Raw genomic sequence first — 16,935 nt, forward strand, 5'->3', positions numbered from 1 at the left:
ATATATATATATATATATATATATATATACACACACGCACAATTAGTGATATGAGCCAGAGTAAAAACCAGTTTCATGGTTCAATTCATGACCCACAAGTCAAGACAGATTAGACCTGATTGGTTTGTTGGTGCCATATGTGACCTACAATCTTCGCTCTGCTAGCATTAGTAGACAGGAGGGTCGCCAATCTCCCTGGGCAAAGGTTTCCATGGAAACGACCCCTGGATTCTCTAGTCTGCCGTTTTGCAGTCCTCACTCATCTTGAGGCTGAATTATCCTAGAATCATTTATGTCAGTTCCATATTCTTCTGCTCTATTTCCTCCCTCTCTCCCACCCTCTCTCTCTCCCCGTCTCTCCCTTTCCGGTGGTCTATCCCTCTCTCGCTCTTGCTCTTGCTCTTGCTCTTGCTCTTGCTCTGTTGTATGCCGTTTGGAATGTTTTTTTGTTTTTTGTTTTTTTACAGAAATTTGTATAATCATGCTCTATTTTTAATGAGTCATTATGTATTTCCTCTTCAGTTGTATGTTTTTAGATACAAGCAAATTTCCATGTAATAGTCCAGGCTATTTAATAAAAATGACTGTATTTATTTTACTCATGTTTTTACTTGTTTTTTTACAGATGATTTTTTTTTTAAATATATATAAATAAATGTTGTAAAAAAACAACATTTTTACTTATTTTTTAAATGTAACTGTGCATGTGCGCTAATAGCTCCACTATTCAGGACCTTACATTTTATTTTTTAAAGTCACTGGGAATATATCTCAGTGAATAAATGAATCCATGTATGAGGGCTGAAGTTGGGTTCTTCTCACATGGGAGTCAAAGATCACGAGCAGTGGTGTTGAGAAACGAGGCCGTTTGACTTCTTCACACCAGCCCCTTGTGTGATCTGTCAGTTTTGTAATCTTCAAAACGATAAAACTGCAAGTGACGCTAAGGATTAGAGAGCTATTTGATAGATGATGATCACATGCATCAGCCTATTTTACCTCCCTCCCCCCAACATACCACCGCATCCGCACCTAAACGGAACAAACTCCAGGGAGCGCTGTTGGTAGGACATAAATTGTCATTGATCAAAAAAAGTGAATGCCGGGCAAATTACTTGGCTTGTGTCTCCAAAAGAAGAATGCTATTTATTTATACAATTTAAGTGCTTCCACAGAGCCTTTTTCGTGACTTCCGAAACCAGTTTTAAATGGCTGACATTATGGATATAGCCTATTACCCAGTTAGAACAGTTGCTAACAGACATGGGAAAAGATAACAACAAATATGCCTACATAAAAAAAAAATCAAATTTTAAAATCACGGTATAGATTTTAAAATGTTTAAATGAATTTGTTTCAGAGATAATTTGTTACATTTTTAGAATTTTGTTTGATAACAAACACAATTTATAGTATAATTAATTGATCTATTAGGCCAATATTAATAACTTAAAATAAAAGTAAATTAGCTTTCATAAAAACGATGATGATAATAATCCATTATTATTGTTGTTATTATTATTATCTTGCAGTCAGACAGCAATGATTTTCACGTTTGCTGAGCATCACTCTTGTCATCCACACATTCCCGCCCCTCGTCTGCGTTTCATTGGTTTCGTCCAAACTTGCCTTAGTTCTTCCAGACCGATGGGGTTTATTCGAGAGCTTGTATTCTTAGTGTGTTCACAGATGGCCTGCCGGACAAGTTTTCAATGAATATTTTGGGTCTTTACAGTAAAATGCCCAAATTTACGGCAATTATGGATATAATTCGTTTGTTATGGATAATACGGATTGTGTGGGCTGTTGAAGGTAAGAGCATGTGTCTGTGTCAAGCGTGTGTGCTTTGAAATGTCTGTTACTTTTTACGCTACATCACACTGGCGATATTGATCAAATTAAGATGATCATTATTTAAAGAAAGGCGCTATGATGTTGGTGTTTTACAGTCAGTTAAAGTCTTCCGTTTTTAGTAAAGTGCACCGAAAACAGGTGCACTGCAACTGTCTGTGGATGTAAATTAGTTGAAATGGCTTTCCTTTGGTCAACTGTTATACTCCGTTTACAATCTATACAAACTGTTCAATCAGAGAAAAAGTTAAAGCGATTGTTCATCCAAAAATGAAAATTCTTTCATCATTTACTCTCCCTCATGTTCCAAATCTGCATGACTTTTTTCTTTTCTGTGTAACACAAAAGATGATGTTAGGCAGTCTGTTCCATTCACTTTCATTGCACCCTTTTCCAATGAAAGTGAATGGTGACTGAGGCTCATTCTGCATCTTCTTTTGTGTTCCACAGAAAAAAGAAAGTGTAACAACACAAGGGTGTAAATTATGTCTCTTTAAGCTGCTTTATCGATTATCTGTCTGTCTCAGAGAATTATACATCTTCAATAACATTTGAAAATGTGTAGGCTCAAACCTAGTGAGCTTTTTCATTTATTACATGTACAAATGGAAGTAGGTGCCCCAAAATACTGTCTTTGGGTTTTGAGAAGAATGGAGTAGTGTTGAAACCTTTACCTTTAGTATTTTACCAAGCAATATATTACATTTTTGTCTGTCATGCTCCAGTCTGTACACGTGGGCCATTGTCTCAAATCTGCATCAGCACCTCATCATCACTTGAAACCTTCAGGAGAGCTGCAAGGATCTCTTTTTAAACTCCAAGATAGTGAAGTCTGTCTTTAATATATTTCGAAAAAAAGGGACAAAATTATGTCTGCAGATGTCCTCTTAGAAATTTAGATTCTCATTAGAAATATTGTGTTAGATAGAGTGAATCAATGTGCTTCTTAAAGTTCTTCCTGCCCATTATATCCTGGAGTTGCTCCTTGTTGGTATGATGGACCTGTTGCAACAGGACATGGGAGGAGAAACATTACAGTTTTGAGCATGATTTCATTGATGATATCATCATCTTATTCTTGATTAGTCTTATTTTATACTATTATATTAAAACGAAAGGTTCCAAAACAGAGTTTTTACTGCAGTGCCAAAGAAAATCCATTTTTTGGTTCCTCAAAGAACCTTTCAGGTATCAGTTCTAAAAAGAATCAATTTCTTTAGCCTGAAGAATATTTTAATAATCTAAATAACCTTCATTATAAGGTAAATAACCAACATATGTTAGGCTACATGTACTTACCATAGTAATAACAGTAAATTATGCATAATTACACTCAACTATCCCTCAACCAAACCCTAATGCTTCCCTAACCCTATACAGTAAGTACATGTTGTTAAGTCATCCATGGAGGTTGTTAAAGGTTGCCAAAGATGGCAATAAAGAATCTTAATTTTTAAGAGTGTAGTTATTCATTGTTATTTATTACCTAATATATGGAAATTTCTCTGCGGAACATCAGATGAGGGTTTTGCTTTGTCTAGTATTTTATTCTGATGATAAACCATCTGTTTATAGTGATACTATAAACAATGCATACATGAAGCTTAGCCATAGCCTGAAATCACACCGTCCATTTCTGTTGGTTTGGTCTGGTCTGTGATGTATGTGAGGAGTAAAAGCTCATTCATTACACCTCAGAGCAGAGCAGTATTATAATTGTTTACAGCATTGAGACACACATGACTCAAGTTGCGAATAAGGTCACGGAAATTTCCTCAAGTAAGTGAGGATGTCTGTAAATTAGACCCCGCTTTGACTAATCTAATGAATCAGTCCTGTTTCAATTTTGATTGTTGGGTTCTTCATTTGCCCAGCGGCAGCGAGTAAATTATTTTCTGTAATGTGAAGAAAATACATGGCTGGACTGCCACTTAAGCTCCTGTTCTGTTTTGTTCTTTCAATCATGTTGCAAGATAATGACAGAACTGTGCTGGGAAAGCCGACCCCCTAAGCTTTTGAGAAAGTAGTGTGAATAAATTAAAGTAGCAATGCATCAGTGGCTGTTTGTTTTGTCAGAAATACACTATTTGTAATTTTCACAGAATGTACGAGTGAATCTGATTCTGACCCATACTGTATATTTACACATACAGTTTTTTTTTTAATGATATTGTTTTTTTTAAACTCATCTTCAAGGTTCGTCCAGGTTGCAAAATGTCATTTGATGTTACTCCCTACCAGAGTTATTATATAAACTAAAAACATTTTAAAAAAATTCAGTAACTGGAAATAAAATAAACGCTAACTAAAATAAAGTACATACATTTTTGTTATACCTGCATAAAAAAAAAAAAAAAAAATATTTTTTATTGTTTGATGCCGAGGAAACATTTCACATTTTAATTTAGTTTAACTTGATGAATTTAAATCACTAAAACTGAAATAAAAAATAAAAACTATATTGACATTTAAAATAACTAGTAAAAAAAATATGCAAAGTGTAGGGCAGGGATGTGTTAATGTCGAGGGCAAATTATGCAAACTGAATTATGCAAATTCAAATGGAAACTTCATAGACAGTTGGTCAGCAAATGTAAACATCTCAGTTGCATTGACAGAACATTCTTAACCCACCCTCAGAGAACAGTTCAAAATTGCTTACTCAAAAAATAGCCTAGTTCCAAATGTTATTACCAAAATCCACACATTATCATGAATGAAAATAACATTATTATTTAACAATAGCTAAATATAAGAACATAACAATTCAGTGCATAATTTCCATACCAGAGCACCTCCCAAACACATATCATTCAGTTCAGACAACATTCCCACAATCAAAAAGGCTTGTCTCAGGGGCTGTTTACACGACACAGGTTACAACAAAATAATTATTTTTATTTTTTATTTTTTTTGTCATTCATTTACATGACAACAGCGTTTTGGGGGCCTGAAAACACAAACTTTTGAAAATGAGTTTCAAAATGCAAGTTTTTGAAAACCATACCGTTATTGTCGTATTGTAAACAACAAAAACGCTCATTTGTGAAAACTGTGACGTCATGCACACGTGTATTACGTGTTCAGTCTACACTGTAAAAACTAAAGGAGCCTCAAATATCCTGTCGGATACTCAAGGAACTTAAAAATGTAATTTAGGAGCCTCAAAGCTCTTTCTCCTATAGTAGGGTTACTGGAGGAGCATTGACAATCTTTGAGGTTCTTGCTGGAACTTTTGGGATCCTTTAAGCACTTTGTATTTAGTTCAGAGGTTCTGGAGTCACCTTTTCATTACCATGAGACCTCGAAGTGCTTTGGGGGAAAATAGAGGAACTTGAATGCGATAAAAGGGTTATTGGAAGATCTTTTAACATTTAAGTGGTTCCTGGAAGATCTCTTATGTTAAAGCCAGCATCTGGAGGAACCCAATGGTTCAGTGAGGCCAGAATAAGATTATTATTATCCTATTATTATTGTTATTATTATTATAGGCTACCTAAATTTGATTCAGTATACATACCCAGGTGAAAAATACATACTATTAAATGTATTAAAAATGTACTTGAGTGTGTTTTTAGTAGACCTACAATACAAATATACTTTAATGCATTTTTAATACATTTAACAGTAGCCTACATCTTTTTCACCTGGGTAGCTTACATTTATTTAGTATAGGCCTATTTTATTAAGTAATTTAAACCTTAAACAACAACACTAAATAATAATAATATTAATAATATGAAGAAGAAGAACCAGGAGGAGAGAAGTTTAATTCTGTCACGAAACTGCTGCTCTGCTGTCGTCACTTCAGTGATGCTCGCGCTGCTCGCGCGCAACAAAGCTCAGCTGATCGACGTCATCATCGGGTTTGAAAGTAACGGCTCTCCACATGAAAGCTTCCGCCGTTTGTTCAGCTCTCCGTTACAAGGTTTGTAAACTCGCCAAATAAATATAAATACAGTGTACTCACTATATATTCAAACACACACACATATATAAACTAAATTTATTATACATTACTACGTTTTTACAGTGTTTACCACTCGTTTATTGCACAGTATTTGATATGAAGGTTTTAGCCGCGATGCTAACTACGTTGATCTAATGAACAAATGCAAATTATTGACTTATTGTCTTAGATTGATTTAGTCATTCAATTCAACATATTCTGTACAAATTGCTGATATAGCTTAACTAATTTATCTGATTGCTGCTGTCGTCATTGGCGTTTGTTATGAATAACAAAAGCAGGTTAATATAGTTTGGTCTGTTTTTGTTTAGCCTAACTTTACTTTACAGATGCCCTCATTCTCTCAGATACCATTTTAAAGCCATTTACTGGTCAATAAATATTATGTTGTGAATAATCAGCTTTGTTCTTTTGTTTCCCCAGAACAACCATTAGGCTACATTTCTAAAATAATCTGAACATTTCTGAGGCAACATTGAATTACAGTAAGTTACCTATACACCACATGCAAGTACTTTATTACTATGAACTTTCTCTGTGTGAAATTGTATTGTTTGACTGTGTACTTGTGTTTTTTTAATCAGTTATTCTCTGAAAATGCTCATGAAAATTCCCTCATGCTCTCAAATCTCATTCATGTTACTCAGAAAAATAATATCACAAGGTTTGGTTCACAAATAATGCTATGCATTTTTTCTTATATCTTTATCATTTGCATTTGAATAAGACATTTTATTCAAGTTTAGTCTTTTTTGAAAAAAAAAAAAAAAAAGGAAAAAGTTATTATATGGCTTCAGAAGACTTACAACACAACCCATTATAACAGTGGTTCTCAACTCCAGTCCTCGGGACCCGCTGCTCTGCACATTTTGTTTGTCTCCCTTATTTAACACACCTGAACCAGATCATCAGCTCATTAGGAGAGACTCCATGAAGTGAACTGAGTGTGTCAGATAAGAGAGACATACAAAATGTGCAGAGCAACAGGTCCCGAGGACTGGAGTTGAGATCCACTGCATTATAACATATGAGTTGTGAACTTTTCTGGGACATTTTTGGAGCTTAACCATTTTTACATAAACTGTTGCATTGAATTGAACTAGACAAGTGTACATAAGAATGGTTTCATGAATGATTTACACTTTTTTTTTTTCTGCTTGTGTTTCATGCAGGGAAATTGAATGGTGACTGGGGTTGCATTTTGCCTGAGATCTGCTTTTGGGTTCCACAGACAGAAAGTCAAACAGGTTTGGAACGTCCCAAGGCTGAGGAAATTATTTAAATTTCACAACTATCATCACTTTAATAACCTTACTAACAGTACATTTTGTACTTTTCAGGGATCTCGGTAAGCTGAATACAAGTTTGAACAAGAATAAAAATCCTCCTGTAGACCTGAAAATCACTGAAGTGCCTGGACCATCCACCAGAACAGAGGAAAAACAAACGGAAACCGAATCTGCTGTACCTTTTCACTTTTCTAACTCGTTAAGTACCTCACACCAACTTGGTCCCATAGTGACATTTTTGACCACAAACGAAATTGCTGACCATGTAAATTCTTATTGAAATTACTGGAATTCACCAGTGAACATTCACAGAACAACAGATCATTTTACTGCACCTTAATACTGTTTCCGGGTCGAAACCTCTACTTCTACTTCCTCTATCTTGTTTCATGAGAATACTCAACCATTTATGAACACTGTTGATTCAAGTCACACATTTAAGCTTTTCAAAAGCCATAGTGTACATTACAGTCTCCAGTCTAACGGCATCCCAGACTTGAACATTTTATCATTCAAAATAGCTGAATAACTAACCATCTGAGATTTCGGTATAGAGATAAAGGTTAGGATCATAATTTTCAGCACTGTTTGTTTGTTTTTGGCATCTGATAGAGCTTTTGGACTTGGAAACAGTGATGTCAGACTTACCATCGGACTGAAACACAAATGTTTTAAAGTTAAGTGAAAATGGACATTTTTAATTAGTCAATTTAAATGTTAATTTATTTCGTGGAACATATGTGTTTCCATGCATTTTGTTGAGATGTATTTTCTTGTTTATCTATTGTATATACATGGTTGATTATTTATGTTGCGTATTATACTATTTTTTTGTGTATTCATTGATTTTAATCTTTAAGCTTTTTTTCCCATGTGCATGGAAGTGTATGTATAAAAATGAATATCAAATATGTAATAAACAATTCTTATTTTGTATTTGTTTCAATTTGTTTATTATAATAGAAGTCAAAGTAGTAGTAACAACATGAAATTAAATATTAAAAAAATAAATAAATTGGTTCCTGGAGGCACCCAAAGTGGTTCCACACAGTGCCTAATATAAGAGTTCCTCAGGAAACCTGTGTGGTTCTTCAGAGAACCGCCCCTTTTTAAAGGGTGCCTAGAGGATCTACAGACGGTTCCGCCGGTGTGGCAAAGTGAAGAACCCCAAAAGGTTCCTCCAGGCACCTTTTATTTTTACAGTGTATAAGCGCGTAGAGTTTCTTTACAAAGTGTCATCGCCACATACTGGTCTGGCATGCATAATACAATCATAATACTCATCAATTTTGTCATTTTCGTGGATCCGTGTGAACAGGTATTGTTTTGACTATGTTGTCGTCTGCATGCAAAAAATGCGAGGGAAAAACTTTTCAGTTTTTATTACATCATGACTGGAAAACCTATCCTACTACTCTCACGCTGTAATTAATAAGGTTATCGGCAGGAACAAACAACCTCTCCTGGTTTGGGTTAACATCCTAATCTGAAAGCAAATGTATTGAAATTGAGCAGAATATAATAGGTTTAGCGGGCCGTTAAATATATTGCGGGCTGCCAGTTGCCCATCTCTGGAGTAGGTGAAATGTTATTTACTTTTTATATGTTACATCACATGGTTTACATCAATTTTTATACACTTTTCTTTGCAAGTAATATAAACGTTTTTCAAAGCTATATGAAATATTAACACAAAAAGTCTTTTTTTAAATGTAAGATTTTTTCCCACTTATGTCATTGGCCCTTTTAGATGTGGGACTTTTTTGTTTCCATACAAAAACAGCAGCCGTGAATCCTGGAATCTTGTTTTCAATCGTTCGATCACGTGACATGTATGCGCGCAGGGTCCATGTGACGTTTGTCATGCAGACCTCTGTACTTGCTGCACTCCCCGGTCCTTTTATTAGGAGCAAGACCTGCCTCTGGCATCTGCGACATCTTTCCGAGCCTTTACATAAGCACGGCAAACCTGACCAATTTCATTCGTGCCAGACACAGTCGGCTCTGTGGCCCGTCAGCTTTGCAGAACGACAGACAGACAGTCTCTGAATCAATGAATAAATGAGTGATGTGAAACTGGGAGTTGTTTCCATATGGCCTCTCATGAAATGACAAGATTTTGTCCAAAGGCTTTTGAGAGGGTCAAAATGGTGAAATTATCAGGTATCCAAGAGGGACTTGCCATCTGCTTGACCATTTAATTTTCCATCTGTCTCTCTGTCTTGTTGAGTGATCATTTTGAATAAAAAGAGGTGAAATGGTTTGTCCTCTTAATGTTAATTATTGGCCAGTTTGATGCGCTGTCATATTGATTTAAATCCATGCTATTTTTGAGTGCAGGAATGAGGGTACAAAACAAATTTGTATGTGTAAACACTCAGGATCTCATCTAACAAAATGTCATCGTGTCAGCTGTTATCGAGGAGCAATAGCTCTCTAACTACCACATATGCGTGGGCAGACATGGTTCATTTTTTAAATGGAGAGCACAAGCAGAGTACAGTGGTCAGTGCATGGGAGAAAGTAGAAAAGAGTTTAAAGTAGCAATCCTTCCACTTTATGAAAGTTTTTGATGTTCAGGATGAGGAAATAAGTAGCACAAGGACAGGATCATATTCTCTCCAAAGTTGTGCACACACAGTTGGGTCAAAAACATGACTTACTTTATTTATTTATTTTTGATAATAAATATTTGGGTCCTGATAATGCCAAATGTCAAAAGTGGCCTACATTATTTTAAATATATATAGTCAGTGACAGTTCAAGCCCAATTCGTTTAAAATAATTCTGTATTTTCAGCTTCAGAATCATGAATATTTTTATTCTGGTGTCACCATTGTCCTGTGCTGTGGGTTATCAGCACAAGTCCAAGCCTTTTCATTTACACCCACAATGTAATATCAAATTTAGCATTTTAATCAACAATACATTTTTTGTTAACCGGCTTTTACTTTATGTCTTGGAGTATCGCAATAATATCGTATTGTGAGTTCAGTATCTTGATATGTTTCGAATCGTGACATGAGGGTATCGTTACACCCCTAATTGTTACTTATTTGATGAAGATATATTGTGGACCATTTTGTTTGTGCTTGTTTTTATGAAAGATATATTGGATCATATGGTGCATTAAGCATTTCACACCAGTCTGGTCTGTATACCACCCAAGATGGAAAGTCATTCATCTTGCTACTACTGAAAAAGTAAATGTTTTTATGCCAGTACAGTGCTGTAAGTGCAAAATAATTCAGCCCCTGAACTTAATAGGATTAAAACCTGGCTCAGTCACTGCTCACAGGTGTCTAATGGACTGTGCTGCTAAACTGATATTTTCTTTTTCGAAAAAGAATCTCGATATAAATTGTATTGACCCAGAAGCTATGCATTCCGAAGTGAACTTAATGAAAAGAGAAGAGAGATCCCGGAGCTAAAGAATCTCTATTTCAAAGTGATTAAAAATCAGATGAAAAGTTAATTTGCTCTCATAGCCTGAAGCTGCTAATTTACTTGATATCCACCGAGGATTTGATTTGCAAATGGATTGTTGAGTGATCATCAGTCTTAAGTCAAAATCTTCTCAACTGGAACCGTGTGGAATCATTTTCAACTTTGTTCTGTTTTTGTTACTTGATTTTAAGATGAATCAAGTAATCTTTCTAAATGGAGAGAATTTGCATCAGGACAGTGTTCAATGTATAATTTTGATTTGTGTAAACTTAATTGTTTTCTCCCTTAATTTCCATGCATTGAATGTCCCAAAGCAAGCAAGAAATGATTATGAATGGACATCCCATAATGAGCTGATATTGCATAATCATAATATCCTCAATAGTAACAGAAGTCAGATGCAGTCAATATGCAGTGATTTTGTCGTCAGAGCAGAAGTGCCCTTATTCTAGCCTAGAAATCTAGACGCACCCTAGCGGCAGCAAAATGTATTTCGCAGCCAGGTGGGTCTAGCAACTCTCAATAGACCTTCTAGCTGCAAAAACCTAAATTGGGTCAGGCCAATCACATCGTGTATAGAGTAGGCGGGGGCGGGCTTAACATATGACGACAGAGTTGCGACGGCTGCCACTTGAAAACAGAATGACGGCAGTTGCTGATGGAGAACAACGGTCTTTCGAATCGGCTTTGGCCGCGACTCTGGAGGACTTGGAGTTAAGTTTTTCTTTGAGAAAAGAGCAAAGAACGGCACTTAAGTCATTCTTAAAAAAAGGAAGATGTGTTCGTCGTTTTGCCGGCCAGATATGGCAAAAGTTGAATCTATCAACTAAGCTTCGCTGTTGGGAAAACGCTCTGGTTGGTTGAAGCGCTGTCCTATTGCGTGCAGAGGGAATTTGAAAGACAGCCGTTTATCCCGTCCCTCGGAGTGAGCGTGTCTATGGTGAGTTTCCAGACCTAACATCTTGATGTAGGTCTGGCTTGCCAGGCTACCCTTATTCCACAGAGAGCTGACATAAAATATTGAACTTCAAAAAGCTCATATACAGGGTTGCCCTGTAAATTAAACTTGGCAGTTAGCCTGTAACTTCATTGAACACTGCAAAATTACATGTGCAGGATTGTAAGAATGATAATCTAATCCTCGCTAATCGACCGTCTGCTAAAACTAAATCTATCATGACCTCTGTTCTCTTTATTCAGTGACAATCATGTTCATATACAAACATTTTATTATACAGAAATCTTTCTGATCAAATATGTGTAATGTACAACGCATTAATATGCATCCAAAACGAAATGCAGATCAAGATCACAGAGAAATGTAAACGGACTCTTCTCGGGTAACACAACAACCTGTGCTGTTTGTTACAAATAATCTCATCATTGCAGGGATAAAAATCAATTTTTCTAAGTAATACTGCAAAATGTATACCTCCATGGCATGTAAATTGTCTCGTCATTGGCATGTGTGGATAATTTTGGCCTCCAAATGCGAGTGTTCAGACTCAGAGTGGTCTGCTTCAGGGTGCTTTTTCGGCTCTTGGCCCACATCGCCATGGAGATGAGAGTTGTAAATTGGGAAAGCAGGGGATTAGTGTTGGGTCTGTAAACTGTGAGCAGGCTGCTCCACTGACCCACTGCTCATTCATTGCCATCACATTTGGCTCCTGTCTGCAAATGTTAGACAGTCACACAGCTGAGATATGTGGAGGGGTTTATGGGCAAAACGTTCCCCTGATGTCTGCTCGAAATCCTGACATAACAGAGTGAGACAAATCTCTTGTTGGACCACAGCGCATGCTTTACTGCCGCTGCCACAGACATCTTTCATCAATAGCTTTTGTAGGTCAGCAAATCCCAATTGTGCATCCAACAAAGGATTTAGGAGGAAAATGCTTGCTTGATTTCTTAAAGTCACCATGATATAAAAATGGACTATCCTTTTTTTTGTTTTATGGAATATTGCAGTATTTATTATTAATGATTTATCTATGCATGACATTATTATTTTTTATTTAATGTGCCCTCATAATCTTTAATCAAAACAACATCCTTCTCTTCTTTAATGATGTGTTTACTGGCACAAGGGCAGGACAATCTGTCACTCGCATGAGATCAAATGACAACTCATTGGTTCTCACAGAAGCTCAAACGTGCTGCGTAACACGAGAATGAACCTCACTAGTTCTCGCTGAAGCTCAAACATGCTGTGTAACACACGAGAATTAACCTCACTGGTTCTCGCTGAAGCTCAAACGTGCTGCGTAACACGAGAATGAACCTCATTGGTTCTCGCTGAAGCTCAAACGTGCTGCGTAACACGAGAATTAACCTCATTGGTTCTTGCTGAAGCTCAAAAGTGCTGCATAACACGAGAATGAACCTCATTGGTTCTCGCTAAAGCTCAAATGTGCTGCGTAACACGAGAATGAACCTCATTGGTTCTTGCTGAAGCTCAACCGTGCTGCGTAACACGAGAATGAACCTCATTGGTTCTTGCAGAAGCTCAAACATGCTGTGTAACACGAGAATGAACCTCATTGGTTCTCGCTGAAGCTCAAATGTGCTGCGTAACACGAGAATGAACCTCATTGGTTCTTGCTGAAGCTCAACCGTGCTGCGTAACACGAGAATGAACCTCATTGGTTCTTGCAGAAGCTCAAACATGCTGCGTAACACGAGAATGAACCTCATTGGTTCTCGCTGAAGCTCAAACATGCTGTGTAACACGAGAATGAACCTCACTGGTTCTCGCTGAAGCTCAAACATGCTGTGTAACACGAGAATGAACCTCATTGGTTCTTGCAGAAGCTCAAACGTGCTGCGTAACACAGGTTGTCATTCATGGGAATGAACCTCATTGGTTCTCGCATGTCAAGCGAACATGCTTGAGCTTCCGTTTACCATAACTGATATATGCATTGATGAATGTTTATATGTGAATAAAAACCTAAATTAAATCTGCTCATCATATAAAATAACCGTGGCTCTTTAGAAAATTTGGACTGAACCGCTCAATTCATATGAATTAGTTTTACAATCTCTTTGTGAACTTTTGAAGCATCAAAGTGATTGTTACATAGCTGTCAATGGAGAGACAGAAATAAAATACTAATTATTTAAAAATATCTTAATATGTTCTGAAGATGAATGAAAGTCTTATGGCTTTGGAACAACTTGAGGGTGAGTAATTAAAGGCAGGGTAGGTGATTTGATCCAGAAGCATTTTTTTGTTATGCTGGTTGAAAGTCTCTTCACATTCGTTCCGAATGCAGATAGAATGTTCTACCTGCCTGTCAACGTATGTTGCGTTTAATGCTATGAAGAGTTAGACAGAAATCAGTCACCCGAGCGGCGCAAACAGCAGCCACCTTTTACAGTTCCTCCTGAACCAAAACAAGCTTGTGCTGCATATACAACATAACTGTAATTTGGAAGAGATGGAAACCCATGACAATTTATGCGTTTTAATGGCAACACTATCAACGCCGAAATGAATCTGCAGCAGTCATGTAGTACAGATCTGTGCTCTTTGTTGTTTATGTTTATTATTATTGTAATGTTATGTGCATGAGGTAGTTTAAAGGTGCAGTATGTTATTTCTCAAAGTCATTGCTGAACATTGTTGATATTTGAAATCAACCCAAATAAACACACCCCTCTCTTCATTGCTCTGAGTCGCTCTCGAACCTCAGCGTCTGTTTTCAGGCCAACCCGCGTAGCTCTCTCCAGCACAGAAAAGCTTTTCTAATATTAATGTGAAATTAATATTAATTAAAAGCTCTTTCCTGATCATAACCCTTCATTTTACAGTGATATTCTTATGAGGTTTTCTCTTTTGTAATGTCTCCCAGCCATCTCTCTTTCTACAGTCTTCAAATCTCCCTCTTGCTCGTTCTCTCTCCTCCACCGTTATACGCCCCCTACTGCTGATTGGCTACACGTTTTTTGTTGTGTCGGTCTGACCAACTTTCAAACAGTAACAAATATCACTTACTCCACCTTTAACACCGTCTCTCGTCACGTGACACTTTGCTAACTCTGCTGTGCGTTCATGAATGTGTTTTGAAGAAGGCGTGGCTTTGGAGACACTCTGATGGGAAGGTGGAATCTCATGCTTTCAAAACTAGCTCGCTATTGCTAGCTGCTCTGAAAATTGCCTACCCTACCTTTAATGACATCATTTTCATTTTAGGGTGAACTAACCCTTTAAAGGCATAGTTCACCTCCTGAAAATTGTATTTAAATATAATATATATTTATAATGAAAATATAAAGAATAAGAAGATTTCAACACAATATTTGTTTTTGGGTGAACTATCCCTTTAAGTATACTGTGAAATTACAAAACCATTTCCTTCCTTTTATATGTCAGACTTGTCATTGGGTGCAGACTGGTGCTATTGTTCTTTTGAAGATGAATTGTGAATTTACACAGTCAGACACACTGCGGCGGTCCCCGTGGTCTAGTGAATGTTTTAGCATCCCACCCACAGGTTGACTGACAGATCTGGAGCACAGAGGATCAATGCACTCCGTCGTCTTTCTGGATGCTAAATTCTGAGCGTGTCCTAACACTAGTTCACACGTTCACATTGTGTCATAGCAGCTCATTCTAGGACATGCAGGCTCAAGCTATTGATCAGTTAGAATATCTATTACATTCGACACTGTTTGAATCCATCATGTACTGGTGTGTACAGTACATGCTTTTTCAGTTGCATAATCATGTTTACGTTTTTTTTATTATTATTACAGCAGCAGCTACATGAACTCCACAAGTTTGTGTAGATCCTCATGATCCAAAGAGCAGCTTTTGCTTCAATGGAAGAACATCTGACCATCTGTACGAAAGAGTCTCATGATCAATGTAACATTTATTTGATTAGGGATGATCAAGCTAGAAGCTTCTATATCTCTTATTAATTTTAAGTCAGAACATCCCTCAATCCCCCCAATTTATTTTCAGGTTAAAATCAGATTTTGACTCACACCTTTTTAAAGTGGTCTCAGACTTATGGATCCCATTGTCAGTAACATGACAAGCAATATATATATAATGTCAGTGTTGCAAGCGTTCATGTGTGCGTGTTGGCGATATTTGATATAATGGAATGTAATACTTTAAGGATCTGCATAGTTTTTGAGGGGTTGTTTTTGCATATCGTGTATGATCAAAGCTTGATTTTAATTAACTCTACATGAATTTTTCAGTATGTTTCAAGGGCAATCTTTGTGCTTCCATCTGGATAAAACAGACAAAACTAACGTTGGAGATCAGGACAATAAAATCATCATGAAATGAGAATGTAGGCCTATATCATGATTCTGAAAAAAAAAAAAAAAAAAAAGTACAATAATACTAGAATATATATATAATAGAATATTTCAGCCATATTCTGGGAAAATAAATGAAATAAATTGTCTGTCGATTTATGTTTGTCTCTAAAATAAGTACATTTCAGTTGGTTCATCCTCATATTGCAAACAATAGCCAATAATATTTTTGTTAATATTTATTTGATTTATTTAAATTCGCAAATGTAATGTGTATGTTATAAATCTAAATATATCTTTTAGTTACACTTTTGCAAAAAGACAGACAGAAGACATTGACAGTCATCACATTAACGGTTCCCAGTTCATTTTGAATCGGCGTAATCAAAAAATGGTTCTTGATTCAGTAAGAGAACAGTTCGATTCACTGCCTTTGTGAGTCTGATTTAAACTGCTAAATGTGTTGTCACATTTACCATTGTTCTGCGTATTTTCACAGGCAAAAATACAGTCATTTCAGTATGGAAATGCAAAGGAACATTGCAGCCATAAAAAACATTAAGTCTAGCTCATAGTTTCTCAAGAGCACCATCACAAGAGAAAATAATATTTCAAGTATTCATCTTCTCAGCCTCTGAGCAGGCTCAGTAAACATCACTTCATCTAACAGTGTTACCGTACCAGTTTATCCACTTAAAATTTCACTGTTGATATTGTGGCTCGCTAGTAGTAACGTCAAGAGGGAGGATAATATGTTTATCATGTTGGTTCGTTTAATCAACATTACTTAATCCTCCCTACTTGCTATGATGTTGTGCCATTTATTTATGGGTATTTTGAGGTGTATTCATCTCCATTTGAAGAATTTAAAAAAAAATCTTTAGTATGGATAGCATAAGGTCACAAAGACAGTGATTTTGTGTGAGATCGATGAGCTTTTGTGGATGTGGGGTGCGTGCTTCTGTTCACCACATTGGCATGGCTCAGCATGTTCAAACTGGGTGATGAAATGAATAAATAAAAAATGTGGGACTGAAAGTTGTGCCTTGGCACGCTGACCTAAAATCCAGTGAAGACTCGCCATGTTTCCCGTGGGATTAA

The 16,935-nt window shown here is 36.5% G+C and overlaps 1 protein-coding gene and 1 long non-coding RNA gene across 3 annotated transcripts in view; both read left to right on the forward strand.

The window, feature by feature from the left end:
• The first annotated feature begins 1,655 nt into the window (after nucleotides 1–1,655).
• ephb2a (eph receptor B2a) overlaps nucleotides 1,656–16,935 on the forward strand; it is a 76,119-nt gene continuing 60,839 nt past the window's right edge. For both annotated transcript variants that reach the window (XM_082146405.1, XM_082146406.1), the window contains exon 1: nucleotides 1,656–1,812. In XM_082146405.1, the coding sequence (XP_082002531.1) occupies nucleotides 1,713–1,812 (100 nt within the window). In that variant the 5' untranslated portion in view covers nucleotides 1,656–1,712. The remainder of the gene's footprint in view (nucleotides 1,813–16,935) is intronic.
• Nucleotides 5,100–7,923, forward strand: LOC309481493. The gene is made up of 3 exons (XR_014200033.1): nucleotides 5,100–5,779; nucleotides 6,245–6,306; nucleotides 6,994–7,923. It is a non-coding gene; the product is annotated as an uncharacterized lncRNA (long non-coding RNA).

This window comes from Leuciscus leuciscus (assembly GCF_965113295.1).
Source record: "Leuciscus leuciscus genome assembly, chromosome: 18".
Classification (NCBI taxonomy): Eukaryota; Metazoa; Chordata; class Actinopteri; order Cypriniformes; family Leuciscidae; genus Leuciscus; species Leuciscus leuciscus.